This window comes from Esox lucius, chromosome 3, assembly GCF_011004845.1.
Source record: "Esox lucius isolate fEsoLuc1 chromosome 3, fEsoLuc1.pri, whole genome shotgun sequence".
Lineage (NCBI taxonomy): Eukaryota > Metazoa > Chordata > Actinopteri > Esociformes > Esocidae > Esox > Esox lucius.
In genome coordinates, this window is record NC_047571.1 from 30,507,988 (window position 1) to 30,524,394 (window position 16,407).

The 16,407-nt window shown below is 47.1% G+C and overlaps 1 protein-coding gene across 1 annotated transcript in view; it reads right to left on the bottom strand.

Annotated features, from left to right (window-relative positions):
- Positions 1-223: 223 nt before the first annotated feature.
- The window catches only part of LOC105006887 (collagen alpha-5(IV) chain), a 38,021-nt gene continuing 21,837 nt past the window's right edge, over positions 224-16,407 (bottom strand). The window contains exons 25-53 of the mRNA XM_020044182.3: positions 16,202-16,272; positions 15,887-16,075; positions 15,506-15,677; positions 14,478-14,570; positions 13,917-14,024; positions 13,591-13,685; positions 13,103-13,253; positions 12,826-12,942; positions 12,145-12,306; positions 10,455-10,541; positions 10,201-10,332; positions 10,027-10,125; positions 8,663-8,758; positions 8,398-8,537; positions 8,132-8,258; positions 7,945-8,025; positions 7,250-7,348; positions 7,012-7,059; positions 6,632-6,814; positions 5,736-5,866; positions 5,554-5,626; positions 5,308-5,382; positions 4,851-4,973; positions 4,231-4,326; positions 3,911-4,120; positions 3,444-3,621; positions 2,205-2,319; positions 1,007-1,179; positions 224-846 (exon numbers count right to left, since the gene is read on the bottom strand). Coding sequence (XP_019899741.2) covers positions 768-846; positions 1,007-1,179; positions 2,205-2,319; positions 3,444-3,621; positions 3,911-4,120; positions 4,231-4,326; positions 4,851-4,973; positions 5,308-5,382; positions 5,554-5,626; positions 5,736-5,866; positions 6,632-6,814; positions 7,012-7,059; positions 7,250-7,348; positions 7,945-8,025; positions 8,132-8,258; positions 8,398-8,537; positions 8,663-8,758; positions 10,027-10,125; positions 10,201-10,332; positions 10,455-10,541; positions 12,145-12,306; positions 12,826-12,942; positions 13,103-13,253; positions 13,591-13,685; positions 13,917-14,024; positions 14,478-14,570; positions 15,506-15,677; positions 15,887-16,075; positions 16,202-16,272 — 3,503 coding nt within the window. The 3' untranslated portion in view covers positions 224-767. The remainder of the gene's footprint in view (positions 847-1,006; positions 1,180-2,204; positions 2,320-3,443; positions 3,622-3,910; positions 4,121-4,230; positions 4,327-4,850; positions 4,974-5,307; positions 5,383-5,553; positions 5,627-5,735; positions 5,867-6,631; positions 6,815-7,011; positions 7,060-7,249; positions 7,349-7,944; positions 8,026-8,131; positions 8,259-8,397; positions 8,538-8,662; positions 8,759-10,026; positions 10,126-10,200; positions 10,333-10,454; positions 10,542-12,144; positions 12,307-12,825; positions 12,943-13,102; positions 13,254-13,590; positions 13,686-13,916; positions 14,025-14,477; positions 14,571-15,505; positions 15,678-15,886; positions 16,076-16,201; positions 16,273-16,407) is intronic.

Consider the following 16,407-nt stretch of genomic DNA (forward strand, 5'->3'; position numbering starts at 1 on the left):
ATATATATAGGTTTCTGGTACAGTGTCAAGTGTATTTCAGAATTGTGTTTCAAATAAACCCAACAGCCGGTTATTTACAACACAGTGCTTAACACTTATTTACATTCCGATTGTGTGGTCCACAGTGAAAGAAATGGAAAGCTCAGTACAATCAAGTCAAGTTGACAGAAACACCACTGTAGACTGAGGAAAACATTACATCAGCCTGATGTAAAAAAAATTGACAGAGTTCATGATTTTATTTTTTTTGGGGCACATAACAGATAAATTTAAATGGACGATGTAGTGGATCAGCATAGTGGATCTGCATACAAAGACATGGGGGACCTACGTTGACTGTTGAGCATAAAACCAATGTCTGAAATTACACAGAAACTTAAATGGGCACTACAGAGCATTTAAAAAGAAAAACAAATCCTCTTTGAAGCATGGTGTGGCACTGCGGTCAAATCAAACAAACAATTAATTGAACAATGACAGGCTACTAATTTAGTTCTGCTCTAGATTATGGTGAGATATTTTAGACAAAAAAAGTACTATTCCGGTAACATGAGGCACTTTCTGTAAATGAGATGATAACGAGGGTTGTTTCTTGTGCATTCCCCTAGGAATGAATCCCAAACGGTAACTCCCTTCTATACAGTGGTGCACTGTACTTATGCTTTGGATTCAATTTTAACGAGTCCCCCCAAAAAAAACAATTGTAGTTTGACCCCTGACGTTGACCCCTGACGTTTGACCCCTGACGTTGTTCATTGAGACTTCCGTTACAGTTTCCTGCAGACTCGGCAGCGACTGATGACATCCGTCAGATGGGGTCCCTTCATGGTCTGGGACACAGGCTCGCTGCAGAGGAGCACACAGATCAATCAAAACATCAACACTGATTAGTTTACATCTTTGTACATCAGCAGCTGTCCCCAGGATCTCACATCATTACGTTATATCTAGAAACGACACACACACACACACATCACCCTAGGCCATTTATTACGATAATTCTAACCTGAACATCTGATTGGGGTCGAGGGAGGCCAGCCAGTAGCTGTAGGAGTCTGGGTAGAAGTTACAGGACCCCCGACCGTGGCACTCGATGAAGGGGACCTGCCGGAAGTGTTCCAGACACGAGCCTGGGGACCCCAGCGCCTGACCCGACCCCTCAGCACCCACACCTGTTTCCTGAGAGGTAAAGAGAGTTTGAAAGAAACCACCGATCAAACTTCCTTTCAAGATGGACGGATGGAAAACCTACTGGAAAAGCAGAAGACAGGAACAGTGTACCATGGGTATGACATCACAGCCCTTTTTACGGCTCTAATTGGGTTGGTAACACGGGAAACAAGGCATCCGGGGAGGGGTTTGTGATATATTGCTAATATACCATGGCTAAGCGCTGTTTCCATGGACACCGCAAAGCGTTGTGCCAAAGAACAACTCTTACTGGTGATATATTAACCATATCAGGGTTTACATGTACCATGCTGGTGGCATACCTGTACCTAATCATAACTGTGGAATCTGAGCATTAACAATTACAATGTGAATGTACGTTTCATTGTAGGTGAATGTGCCTAGATAATGAGAACAACAGAAACATCTCTGTTTAGATTATCTCTCTGTAGGTTGTGCTCTAATGACCATAGGAATGTTTATGATGGCCATATGGCGTGGGGGTTACTGTCTCGGAAACCAGATCTTTGCTATGTAGAAACGCCCTTAATGTATAGGCTAGCTGGCAACCAACATTACAGTGAGAAGAGATTGACTGAGATGAGATTGAGGTTGTGTAAGGAAGACCAGGTCCGTAACCTCATGAACAAGACTTTCTAACGCTGCAATAAAGAATACAATTTCTCTCTCCCTTGATAATTATTATTATCCAACCACTATACGAAACAGTCGATTTCCAACATAACCATCCCTGTCTGTCCGGTTAAACCACGTGTTACCAAAGTATTTACTAACAGATATTGACCATTATATTACCAAAGTAAAGTATTCATTAACAGATATTGAACAATATATTACTATAGTAAAGTATTTATTAACAGATATTGAACAGCGTATTACCACAGTAAAGTATTTTTTAACATATATTGAAAAGTGTATTACCATAGTAAGGTATATATATATATATATACATACATGTCTTCACAAACTAAACAGTACATGGAGTAGAAGAGCACAGGACGGTAGGCTGTTACCATGACGAAGGAGTAGCCAGTCCAGAGGGATTCCCAGTGATGAGGACAGTCAGGGATCTGGGTGGTCTGGCTGTGGATGGCGATGGCATTGGACCTTCCCTCACACACTGAGCACCTAAACCACACCCACCTCATTAGCATAGCAACCTTGTCCCACCTGCACATATGCGCTTGTGAACTTATGTATGAGGATGATTCAATTCCAGTGGCATGACGTTATCCCAATTCAGGTCACATTCATGTGGGTATGGTCACCTGAGCTTTGTGATAATATGTGAAGCACTTAAGACTGACTGAAGACCATTTGAAAACGATATTTTAGGAAGAATCCAGATGTGTAATAATTAAACAATTAGTGAATTTGCAAGGCTCATGCAAAATGTCTTCAACTGGTGGTTTTCTATAAATAATTGGTTGTGGACTGTAACCCATTTAGTGCCATTATATAAACCAGACTATCACTCAAAATGCATGTGAAATGTAGACATTCACTAACTCCAACCAATTTAGGTGGTCTAGAATGCATTGCTTTTTTATCTAATACATTTGGTTCTGATACATCTCTACCAATTTTCTAAATATACAGCGCCAGAAAAGATTTACAGACCACTACGCCCTTTTCTTTCCTTTCCTAAAAAGGTGAAAAGGAAGGTTTTGAGTGAGGAACAGAAGCGTTCAATTTGCACTGGTCTCTTAATTTGACCCCTTGTGTTTTTCCGGGGCTGTAACAGGTCTGGTTTACCTATGAATAGTCACCTTCCTCCCAGATTTCTTTCTTAATGAAACTTTTTTCTGCTCCACATTTGATCAACAAAACTCAATCATATCGCAACTAATTGCCTGATTTTGTATATTGAAAGCCCAAAACTATGAATCTATTTTTTTCTGCGTATTTGTAGTGTGTTGATATCTGCTGATGTAGTTGGGGTGTCTGTATGTGTCTGTGTGTGTGTGTGGTGTGTTTGTATACCTGCTGATGTAGTTGGTGTGTGTTTGCGTATCTGCTGATGTAGTTGGTTTGTGTGTGTGTGTCTGTGTGTGTGTGTACCTGTTGATGTAGTTGGTTTGTGTGTGTGTGTGTGTGTGTACCTGTTGATGTAGTTGGTGTGTGTGTGTGTTTGTGTGTGTACCTGCTGATGTAGTTGGTGTGTGGGTGTGTGTGTACCTGCTGATGTAGTTGGTGTGTGTGTGTGTACCTGCTGATGTAGTTGGTGTGTGTGTGTGTGTGTGTGTGTGTACCTGCTGATGTAGCTGCCTATCTGCTCTCCAGTGATCAGGTGCATGTGGGACGGCATGGGCTTCTCCGTGGACAGCCAATAGGAGTAGTCATTACGGGCAGCGTAGCGACAGTTGTTGTCCGTGTCACAGAACAGGAAGGGCATGGTGGAGAAGCGTGCCAGACAGCTGCCCATGGAGCCTGGGAGAAAGAGGCGAGGTCATCAAAGAAGGACATGGAGCTTGGGAAAAAAGGTGAGGTCATCAAAGAGGGACAGCCTCGAGCTAGAGAAACAGGCAGATGTAAAATGATCGGATCGGCAATTGCTTATACTCATTGACGTTCGCCATATTACTTGGTGTAATTTGGTGTAATTTGACAAATCATTCTTTCATATGAAAAGCATTCTGGTGTTGTGACAGTGCATTATGTTCTCCAGCGTAAGTCCACCAGATTTACTGTGATCGCTCCAGCCTCCATCCTCCACTACCTAAGTCTTGTCCGTGGGCTCTCTCGTTGCCATTGATGAAGAGCAGAGAGTATCCAGAGTAGAGGAGGGTGGTGCCCTGGGGGCAGTCTGGCACTCTGATGGTCTGGCTGTGTCGGGCCAGCAGGAAACTGTCTGGACGGCCTTCGGCGAAGTTTCCCGGCGGGCCACGGGGACCTTTCCGACCCGGAGGCCCATGGGAACCCCTCGGCCCTGCCCAAACAATGAAACGCATGTATTTCACAATCTACAACCACACTATGTAGATATGTGACCAATAGACTTTATTTTGTTTGTATATAATCACACATTTGCATAAATACCTGTCTCTCCTGGAGATCCCTTGTCCCCCCAGTGTCCTGGGAAACCAGGTGGTCCCGTGTGGCCATGCCCCGGCTGCCCCTGAGGGCCAGGAGGGCCTGACAGGGAGAGGGAGCACTCGGTCAATGCTAACATAGCAGCTAGTGAGACCCGTTGTGCTAACGTTAGCAGCTAGTGAGACCCGTTGTGCTAACGTTAGCAGCTAGTGAGACCCGTTGTGCTAACATTAGCAGCTAGTGAGACCCGTTGTGCTAACATTAGCAGCTAGTGAGACCCGTTGTGCTAATGTTAGCGGTCAGTGAGACCCGTTGTGCTAACGTTAGCAGCTAGTGAGACCCGTTGTGCTAACATTAGCAGCTAGTGAGACCCGTTGTGCTGACGTTAGCTGTCAGTGAGACCCGTTGTGCTAACATTAGCAGCTAGTGAGACCCGTTGTGCTAACGTTAGCGGTCAGTGAGACCCGTTGTGCTAACATTAGCAGCTAGTGAGACCCGTTGTGCTAACGTTAGCGGTCAGTGAAGAGACACGGCAGAGTTCTCATTCCCTTGTACCCTAGTTGAACTCTTCACATGAAACACGATGGCCACACTCGAAGTCGGCGATCAAGAAAAGAGTACTGAACCTGGATATCCCGGTCGTCCTGGCCGCCCTGGTAGACCTGGTACTTCGTAGCCGGGAGGACCAGGCTTGCCCGGATCCCCTTTTATGGATATAATTGGTCTCGGAACATCAGCCCCCGGATAACCTGTTAACCAGGAAGTCACATGGTTCAAGCGTGTATGAGGTCACACTCACTCACCTGACAGGAAATACCTGGTCCTTGGGCAATACTAGCCTATTTGCATAATCAAAGGATTCCCAGCCTCTCGACTGCTAGCAGCGCAGCTAACGCTTGGACCTAGACGGTGGTCAACTTTGTGCTATGAAAGAGTGCCTCAGATCGCTGCGCAACCTGGGAACCTTGTTTGTTTTCTATGATTGAGTTGGATTATTGAACTGTGTGTTGTCGATGTTGAGTGTAAATGATCAGTTGTCTATTCAATGAGGAGTGTATGTAATGTTTCCTGTCAAATGTTGACCTGGGGGTCCTGGCAATCCTTTGGCTCCCTTGGGTCCTTTGAGGCCGGGTGAATAAACGGCACCACCCGGCTCACCTGAAACAACACAAAAGAAACGTTATAATTAACCAGCATTTGAAGACCAACCAGGGGCCCGGAGATCCACATGACCAGAAGTGGTCAGAAATAAACCTCCTGAACGTACACATTACCACAGGATAATGAGTAAATTGACAATGCAGGGGACTGTGGGTGAAGTAAGGTTACCGGGAAATCCTTGGGGTCCATCGTTTCCGGGGTCACCAGGGGATCCAGGTATTCCAGGGGTGGTTCCTGATCCCTAGGGGATTGAAAGACTTGAAATTATACCCGGTATTCCAATCCATCTCCCACAGCTTCTCCAGTGTACAAGGCAGTAGCCAAAAGGTCTGCAGAATGGTTTGACTGACCTGTGAGCCTGGGGGGCCAGGGTCCCCTCTGTGCCCGTCAATTCCAATGGCCCCTGGAGGGCCTGGGTCTCCCGGGTCCCCTTTATGTTCACATTCTCCAGGTCCTGGCTGTCCCGGTGGACCCTGCTGTCCTAGGGAAGAAAGACAGAGAACTTGTAATCTCCTCAGTGGGAGGTATAGTGACACATCAGCCAGTCGGGTTCATATGGAACTGATGTTGGAATCAGAGATCCAGTTTAACTATAGACTAGTGTTGTTTAGAAATGATTTGGGGTACATACTAAACTTTATTTTAAAATGCAAAATGTATTTTGGTCAATCAAAAAGGTGATGGAACAGGAAATAACGTTAGCCGGCAGTGCTGGCTCTAGCCTTTTGGGGGCCCTAAGCAAAATTTCATTTGGGGCCCCCTCTCCCCTATCAGTCAGAGACCCCCTAGTGGTCGGGTCTCTAAGCGACCTCTTAAGTCACTTATGCCTGGAGCCGGGCCTGTTTGGCAGCAATGAAATGTGTTCACCAGCTGGCCGGCTATCACACTGTAACATAGCTAATACTTATAGTGCAATACATGGTTTTCTTTAAACAGATGTTTTTGCTGCTGTGTGTGTAAAATTTTTCAGCTTGTAACAAACAAAAAGCTTCATCTGACCTCAATGTTACAGTACCATACCCCACTCTGCTAGATTCTAGCCAGCTACTAGCCAGCAAGCTATCTAGTCTTGTGACATGACTTGATTAGAAGTATGTATAGTTCACATTCCACATTTTATATTCAGCAGTGTCATGTTTCAACCTACTGGTGAAGAGGACTATTTTCCATGACTTTGAATCAGTTCTGAGTAGGAGATATTGACAAAGTTATTGTCCAGTATGCAGTATAACAGCCAAGTCCTTGCCTGGGCTTCCAGGTCTGCCGTTGGGACCCAAGTCTCCCTTTGGCCCAGTGTGACACACGCCACCGTGTCCTGGCTCACCGGGAGGACCAGGAGAACCCGGGAGGCCAGGGGGACCACCTTTTCCCGGATACCCTGGGGGCCCCAGAGCTGTGAGGCCAGGAAAACCTGCATCTCCTGGTTTGCCTACAAGGCGACAGCAAACAAAATGTTTGCTTGTTTCGACCTAACGCAGAGGTTAGCCAAGACAACCAAGTTTCTACTGAAAATAAGCTTATTAACAAAACTATTGTCATTAAGTAGTAACTTCAGTTGAGCCCAAAACGGGAGCCAGGTTTAAATCAGTAAAGGTATAGAAATGATGTCAGCAATCTCAAACTCACCTGGCTTTCCATTCTCTCCACGTAGACCAGGAGTCGACCCTACGCTCACTAGAAAGAGCACACGTGACGAAACATGTACATCCATTCTGTATATTATATACATTGTATAAACATAAACACAAACAAAGCCACTAAGCATAATACCATTAAAGGTGCAAGGGTCAAGTAGAGTAGATGTGAACACAACATTCAGCGATGATGACAACATGGCAAGTAGGCTTCAGGGTTTCTGTTTTACCTGTTTCTCCCTTCTGACCCGCAGGTCCAGGGATTCCATCGCGACCCTGGTTCCCTTTAGGGCCATGGGGTCCAGGAAGGCCCGGTGGCCCTCTGTGTCCTATGGAAGACGACACGGTCACTCAGACACCCAAAACACATGCTACAACACACGTGAGTCTCTGTAGGAAACACATGCTACAACACGTGTGAGTCTCTGTAGGAAACACATGCTACAACACATGTGAGTCTGTAGGAAACACATGCTACAACACATGTGAGTCTGTAGGAAACACATGCTACAACACATGTGAGTCTGTAGGAAACACATGCTACAACACATGTGAGTCTCTGTAGGAAACACATGCTACAACACATGTGAGTCTCTATAGGAAACACATGCTACAACACATGTGAGTCTCTGTAGGAAACACATGCTACAACACATGTGAGTCTCTATAGGAAACACATGCTACAACACATGTGAGTCTCTGTAAGAAACACATGCTACAACACGCGAGTCTCTGTTACCCAGAAATATTTTCTGAAATTATATTCATGTGCGACTTGAGCCAAGACCGCAGCATAAGCACATCAGTTCAGGGCAGGCACACATCACATTAACCATCAATAAAAAAAATAAGTAAGTCAGTGAAGGGAGTGAAGACTGTCTTTCCATTGCTACAGCTTCTATGTAAATCTTAACGATGTTCTGACCTGGAGGTCCAAATGACCCGGGGCGTCCCTCAGGTCCCAGTGGGCCACTGTTACCAGGCAACCCCGCAGGACCTCTGGTTCCTGGATCACGTCAGAAGGGAGACGCAGAAAGAGAGACGGAGTGAGATCAAATCATATGCAACATTGTCGTCGTTTAACAGAACAAAACTACCCTAATCCATTTCACCATGTTGTCCGTGTAGTCCTGGGTCTCCTTTGGCTCCAGCTGGGCCCGGGGGGCCTCGGGGACCTGGGTAACCAGGAGAGCCTTTCTCTCCTTTGGAGGCGTGTCCGGCCGTCTCGGCTGGCTCGCCCTAAAGTGAGAGACGGAGGGGGAAACAGAGAAGCGCAGACAGACATGGGCTAGTGTTGTGGGAGCCAGGCCGACTGGCGTTTGAAAGGGGTCCTTAGGTTCACACTATGACGGCCTGTGGTTCTGTTTGTGGATCGCACCTTCGGTCCAGGTGGTCCCGTGAGCCCTGGATGAGTGTAGGTGGCCTCTCCTTTTCTTCCTTTAGGCCCGTCTGGACCGGGCCAACCAGCTGGTCCTGGACCTCCATGGGTGCCTTGTGCCCCCTTCATCCCAGGTGGGCCTACAAGACATTTTAGGCTCAGAGTCATTTTGCTACTGCAAACATCAGAAGATTAATTGTTATAGTGCCTGTATGTGTTTTTTTTTTTATCAGTGTGTGACCGTGTGTGTGTGTGTGTGTCTTACCTGGAACACCCATGCTCCCCACATCTCCTCTAGGCCCAGGTGGACCAGTGGGCCCTACTGAGGACAGCTTGTCAACACCAGGATCACCCGGAGGTCCTAACACAAGGTAGGGAGAGATTACATTACAATTCCAGTCAACTGAAAGCACTGTAAAAGTCCATTCCAATAATTTTTGGAATGTTTACGTTCACGTGTTCACTACTGTGCTGGTTTCCCAACTACATGCTGTGCAACCACTTGTTTCACAACTACACGCTCTACAACCACTTGTTTCACAACTATACGCTGTACAACAACTTGTTTCACAACCATAAAACACAGGGTGTTTTTTCTACATTGGGCCAACCCATGGAGTCAGGCAAAGGTGACTGACTGCTTCCGATAAGAGAGCTAAGACATGGGAGGTTGCTTAGATTCCATCTCTCACAGTTGAAGTGTACCTATGATAAAAAGTACAGACCTCTACAAGTAGCAGTGTATCAAATACTTGTTCTCCCCACTGTATATTTTTCTGTTTCATGTCACTGGTTCTGGAGACAGGAGGTTTGGACGTGACACCAGCGATTCTCATCCTTGGCTTGTACTGTAGCTTGTCAGCCAAACCCAGGACCTCCAGACCGGTGACACAATCTAACAAGCCCGACAGCCACACGATTTCCCTTAACCAACATGCTTCTCATGTCACCACAAGGGACGCTTTGTTATCACCCCCTGTGTATTGCATTTCGTTGTACTGTACTTGTACTGTGCAATGACAAAGTTGAATCTAAGACAAAGTCAGACTCAGGTTCAATATCAAGTTTAAACATTTTGCTAACAACACTGGGTGAATTTGCTCTTGTTTAATGACTAATTCGACGGTTAACATTGTCAAGCTCATTTTAATGATTTGTTTCCTCGTCCTCTTCATTAAGAACGTCTAAATCACTTATGACAACCAGATCTGAACTCTGTGTGAACGTTTGATCGTTCTTGGGCATTTGCCAGTTCTGGACTCTTGACTCCACCATTTGTTTGTGTAGTGAAAGAAATATGTGGTGCAGGGAGACATTTTAATAACAAAGTCATATCAACATCCCCGGTGGAGTTTTGCATCTCGTGTCAAAATCACCAACCAAGTGAAATCTACTGATCAGTAGCTGAATAAACTTCCTCTAAGGTGATTTGAATATGATCCAGCATGAAAATCCAACACCTAGACTGGGCCAGGCTAACATCTGACTGGATCACTGATGTTCCAGTACCATCCCTTCAACCTAACACAAACAACACAAACACAAACTTTTATAGTTCATAACACACACGCGCACCCGCGGACACACATACGCACACACAAACACACACACATGCACGCGCACACACACCTCTCCGCCCATGTTGTCCTGGATGTCCATCCCTCCCATCGATGCCTCTGGCCCCAGGATGTCCGGGGTCCCCTCTTTCACCATGGGATCCAGGGGCACCTAATTTAAAAACAGTGAGTCTATGCATTAAGAATTGACTCGGGTTGTCAAATGTACCACGTTAATGGTGCTCACCGGGTATCCCAGGGTCCCCTGGGGGTCCGTAGCCTATGAGGGGAGGCGGTCCGTGAAGACCAGGGGGCCCGTCATCCCCCATCGGGCCTCGGACCCCTTTGTGGCCTTTGTCTCCGTCCGGACCATCAAACCCTGTTCAGAGACACGTCGCAATAATTTAGTCAATAATGTAGTGGTCAAACAGCATTATCATCACCAACTTCATAGTTGTGCATGTACACAGGCCCTTTGTGTGTGTGTGTGTGACCTCTGACCTATGGGCCCAGGAGATCCTGCACGTCCAGGGGGTCCGTCTGGGCCTGGTATGCCCTGTCCGTCCAGCCCAGGGTCACCTCTTGGCCCTGTGGCAGGTAACGTACTAATTCAGCTGTAATGGTGCTGAAACGTCCACGACCCAGTACCCGGGAGGAATTACACTAATTCAGTGACAACACATCTTCCTTTGTTAAATGAAACAGGAATTCCTGTCGCGATTCAGAGACAAACAATAAACAGGAACAGACAATACTGTACCTGTGCTAAGCCTTCTGACAGAACCATGTGGTTAGTGACAATATGTTTGAAACATCCTTAAAAAGTAACCCCTTCAAACCAGGTAAAATGATAAAATATGAATGTATATATATATATATATATATATATATATATATATATATATATACATATATACACTCACCTAAAGGATTATTAGGAACACCATACTAATACTGTGTTTGACCCCCTTTCGCCTTCAGAACTGCCTTAATTCTACGTGGCATTGATTCAACAAGGTGCTGAAAGCATTCTTTAGAAATGTTGGCCCATATGGATAGGATAGCATCTTGCAGTTGATGGAGATTTGTGGGATGCACATCCAGGGCACGAAGCTCCCATTCCACCACATCCCAAAGATGATCTATTGGGTTGAGATCTGGTGACTGTGGGGGCCATTTCAGTACAGTGAACTCATTGTCATGTTCAAGAAACCAATCTGAAATGATTCGAGCTTTGTGACATGGTGCTGGAAGTAGCCATCAGAGGATGGGTACATGGTGGTCATAAAGGGATGGACATGGTCAGAAACAATGCTCAGGTAGGCCGTGGCATTTAATTGATGCCCAATTGGCACTAAGGGGCCTAAAGTGTGCCAAGAAAACATCCCCCACACCATTACACCACCACCACCAGCCTGCACAGTGGTAACAAGGCATGATGGGTCCATGTTCTCATTCTGTTTACGCCAAATTCTGACTCTACCATCTGAATGTCTCAACAGAAATCGAGACTCATCAGACCAGGCAACATTCTTCCAGTCTTCAACTGTCCAATTTTGGTGAGCTCGTGCAAATTGTAGCCTCTTTTTCCAATTTGTAGTGGAGATGAGTGGTACCCGGTGGGGTCTTCTGCTGTTGTAGCCCATCCACAAATGCTTTGCTGCATACCTCAGTTGTAACGTAATTTCAGTCAAAGTTGCTCTTCTATCAGCTTGAATCAGTCGGCCCATTCTCCTCTGACCTCTAGCATCAACAAGGCATTTTCGCCCACAGGACTGCCGCATACTGGATGTTTTTCCCTTTTCACACCATTCTTTGTAAACCCTAGAAATGGTTGTGCGTGAAAATCCCAGTAACTGAGCAGATTGTGAAATACTCAGACCAGCCCGTCTGGCACCAACAACCATGCCACGCTCAAAACTGCTTGAATCACCTTTCTTTCCCATTCTGACATTCAGTTTGGAGTTCAGGAGATTGTCTTGACCAGGACCACACCCCTAAATGCATTGAAGCAACTGCCATGTGATTGGTTGATTAGATAATTGCATTCATGAGAAATTGAACAGGTGTTCCTAATAATCCTTTAGGTGAGTATATATATACACACATAAAGATATGATACATGTTAAGATATGATTCACAAGGTAGGGTCAGAGTTCACACGGTAGAGTACATGTCAGAGTTACTATACCCGGTTCTCCTGGTGGGCCGTCTCTCCCCCTGACTCCTTTCGGACCAGTCGGTCCCTGAACCCCAGGTCTGGAGACCCCAGGGGGCCCGGGAACACCCGCTGGGCCGGGTATTCCGTACCCTGGGGGACCGGGCTCCCCAGGAGCACCTGTAACCCTAAAACCTGGAGAGGAGATATTGGTGGATGAGAAGAGTCATAGGTGGATGAGAGGAGACATTGGTACGGTGGTGGATGAGAGGAAACATAGGTGGATGAGAGGAGAAATTGGTGGATGAGAGGAGACATTAGTGGATGAGAGGAGACATTGGTGGATGAGAGGAGACATTGGTACAGTGGTGGATGAGAGGAGACAGTGGTGGATGAGAGGAGACATTGGTACAGTGGTGGATGAGAGGAGACATTGGTGGATGAGAGGAGACATTGGTACGGTGGGGGATGAGAGGAAACATAGGTGGATGAGAGGAGAAATTGGTGGATGAGAGGAGACATTAGTGGATGATTGGAGAACAAAGTCAACTAAGTAAAAACTGGGTGGAGTGAGAGAAATTCAGAGACCAGAAGACAGACAGAAACCGAAGCAATGGGAATAAAGAATAGTAGTATTGAAAAGAGGCAGAGAGAAAGAGAAGAATGTGTGTGATACACACATCTACATAGTGTTGTCACACTACATGCACTCACCTGGTGGTCCAGGTCTACCTGGAGGTCCCGGCGGCCCTGGGGGCCCAGGTGTGGCTACGGAACAGCCATTACCTGGGTAACCAGGTGGTCCAACGGAACCGACTCTACCTTTATTCCCTGTAAACGGAAAAGGAATATTGTCCTTAGGCTAAACACCTGGCAAACACAGTAAACGGTGGGGTGTTTGATGGACATGTATTGATGGACCAGACAGCCAGAAACGTGTGTGTGTGTTTGTGTGAGTGTTTTTGTGTGTGTCTGTCGGTCCCGGAAGCACCTTTGGGGCCTGGGGACCCGTTGAAGCCCGGCGGTCCTGGAATCCCCTCGCGGCCCAGTAGCCCTGGGTCTCCCGGAAGACCCCGGTCCCCAGAATCACCTGGGAAACCGTTGGGACCAGGCGGGCCAGGGGACCCAAACCCACTATCCCCCTGTGAGTGGATTAAAGGAGTGATGGTTAGATGGGCTGAACCCACTATCCCACTGGGAGTGGATTAAAGGAGGAGTGATGGTTAGATGGGCTGAACCCAATAACCCTCTGGGAGTGGATTAAAGGAGTGATGGTTAGATGGGCTGAACCCACTATCCCACTGGGAGTGGATTAAAGGAGGAGTGATGGTTAGATGGGCGGAACCCACTTTCCTCCTGGAGTTTTCACCTGGTGTTTTCAACATCTTTTACTCCTCAAGGTTGACTTGGATAGATAGTCAGACTGACAGATGGACTAACAAAAGACGGACCGACATAGGGATGGTATTCAGTGCTGACCTTTGACCCAGGAGTCCCAGGGTGTCCCGCTATGCCTGGTCGTCCGGGGAAGCCTCTCCCAGAAGACCCGGGGATCCCTGGCTGGCCTTTGTCACCTAGGAGACAGCATCACTACTGCTAACATACAAACACACGCTGTGTAGCTCAGTCTGCAATAGCATCGTTGCTATCAACTGTGTGGGTTCCTCTGGATAGATCTGTCCGCTCAATAGGACATGTTATCTAGTTACTTACTGGCAATATGCATAGAGATATAACAATGTAAACACAACGTAATACCTAGTGCAATTCTGATCAGAGTGAAGCGACTGAGAAGGTCTGCTCACCTTTCGGACCAGGGGGTCCATGTCCGCCCGGGCTGATGAAACCCCCCGGATCTCCCTTCTCTCCAGGTTGGCCGTCTCTCCCCGGGGATCCGGGACCACCACCAGGACCTGCGTGCGCAAACTCAACCCTCTGATAATGTCCTGTCACGTTCTGACCCGACTGATGTTCATCAGGTTCAGTGGCACACACACACACACACTGTATTGTTACACTGTTCTGATGCCATCCCCAATGTTGCCCTCTCAACCCAGGAAAGAAACAAAGAAACGCTTGAGAGAACCAAGTTAAGCTCAGTAAATCAATGCATTTACAAATGGCCTCCTGTCCCGACCAGTGTGTCACATCGTCCGGACATCTGCCTCATAGCCTGGACGATGTCACATAGCCCGGACATCTGCCTCATAGCCTGGACGATGTCACATAGCCCGGACATCTGCCTCATAGCCTGGACGATGCATATTGCCAGTAAGTAACCAGGCTATGAGGCAGATGTCCGTTACTGATTTAACTTAACGTGTTCAGCTCCATCTAAGGTTTGGGTCCCCCCTGGAGGTGCTCACCTTGGGGTCCCGGTGGGCCTGGTAGCCCCATCTGTCCTGGGGGGCCTGGGGGTCCCTCGTCAGCCTCCCTCCTGCTGGGCTCCCCCTTCTGACCTGATGGGGATAGGTTAGAAGATGGGAGCAAACCGTTGAAAGAAAAGGACAATTATGTCCCAACTGATGTGTAGAGTCTGATGTGTAGAGACTGATGAGTAAAGACTGATGAGTAGTGACCGATGAGCAGAGACTGATGTGTAGAGACTGATGTGTAAAGACTGATGAGTAGAGACTGATGAGCAGAGACTGATGTGTAGAGACTGATGTGTAGAGACTGATGTGTAGAGAGTGATGTGTAAAGGCTGATGTGTAGAGACTGATGTGTAAAGACTGATGTGTAGAGACTGATGTGTAAAGACTGATGAGTAGAGACTGATGTGTAAAGACTGATGTGTAGAGACTGATGAGCAGAGACTGATGAGCAGTGACTGATGTGTAAAGACTAATGTGTAGAGACTGATGAGCAGAGACTGATGTATAGTGCGTGACTAGTGTGTTGCATCATGGTACCTGGATGGCCTGGTGTTCCGGGAAGCCCTGGGACGAGTGATGTGTAAAGGCTGATGTGTAGAGACTGATGTGTAGAGACTGATGTGTAAAGACTGATGTGTAGAGACTGATGTGTAAAGACTGATGTGTAGAGACTGATGTGTAAAGACTGATGTGTAGAGACTGATGTGTAAAGACTGATGAGTAAAGACTGATGTGTAGATACTGATGTGTAAAGACTGATGTGTAGAGACTGATGTGTAAAGACTGATGTGAAGAGACTGATGTGTAAAGACTGATGTGTAGAGACTGATGTGTAAAGACTGATGAGTAAAGACTGATGTGTAGAGACTGATGTGTAAAGACTGATGTGTAGAGACTGATGTGTAAAGACTGATGTGTAAAGACTGATGTGAAGAGAGTGATGTGTAAAGACTAATGTGTAGAGACTGATGAGCAGAGACTGATGTATAGTGCGTGACTAGTGTGTTGCATCATGGTACCTGGATGGCCTGGTGTTCCGGGAAGCCCTGGGACCCCAATGCTGCCTTTGGGTCCTGGGGGGGCAAGTGTCCCTACGCCTACTGGACCTGGTGGCCCGTCGTGTCCTTGGTATCCCTGTTGTCCCAGAGAGCCTCGGAAGCCAATGTCTCCCTTCAGACCAGGCCCCAAGAACTGACGGGAAAGAACAAACTGTAACCTCAGTCCATCAGCAAAACAATGGCTTTTCATTAAACAATAGTCTGCATTAAAAGCTGACATTAAAAACTGAGTCCATCAACAAACCATTTTAACTCCCACAGAAATCATCCCTGAGAGAGGACACAAAGACGACACTAACTTATTTCAGTTTCGAAACACATTTGAATCATTTGAATCCTCACCGGTTCACCCTTGGGGCCTCGTTGGCCTTTGGATCCTGGTAAGCCATGGGCCCCATGTAGGCCATCCTGCCCCGGTCTTCCCACCGGTCCTGGGGCCCCTCTGTCTCCTTTTGGTCCCTGGTGGTAGTGGGAGCTTGGCTCTCCCTTTGGGCCCCCGAGCCCTGGCATCCCTGACGGGCCGTCAGAACCCTGCGTGACAGGAGGATTTCTACTGAGTCAGCCAAGCAGCCTTAGACACGTAACCCTGGCGACAGGTATCCAAGCAACGCTGTTGATACAGCAAGACCATGAATGCAGTAGCTTAACAGGTCTTACCGGTCGCCCGGGTGGACCACGGAGTCCTTTGTATCCCGGGTCCCCTTTGGGCCCTGGTCCGGCGTCAGCGCCTGTGGGATGAGGGTGTGTGGAAACAGAAGGAAACCCCTCAGAATCACATGGAAACCCCTCAGAAACAGAAGGAAACCCCTCAGAAACAGACGGAAACCCCTCCGAAACAGACGGAAACCCCTCAGAAACAGACG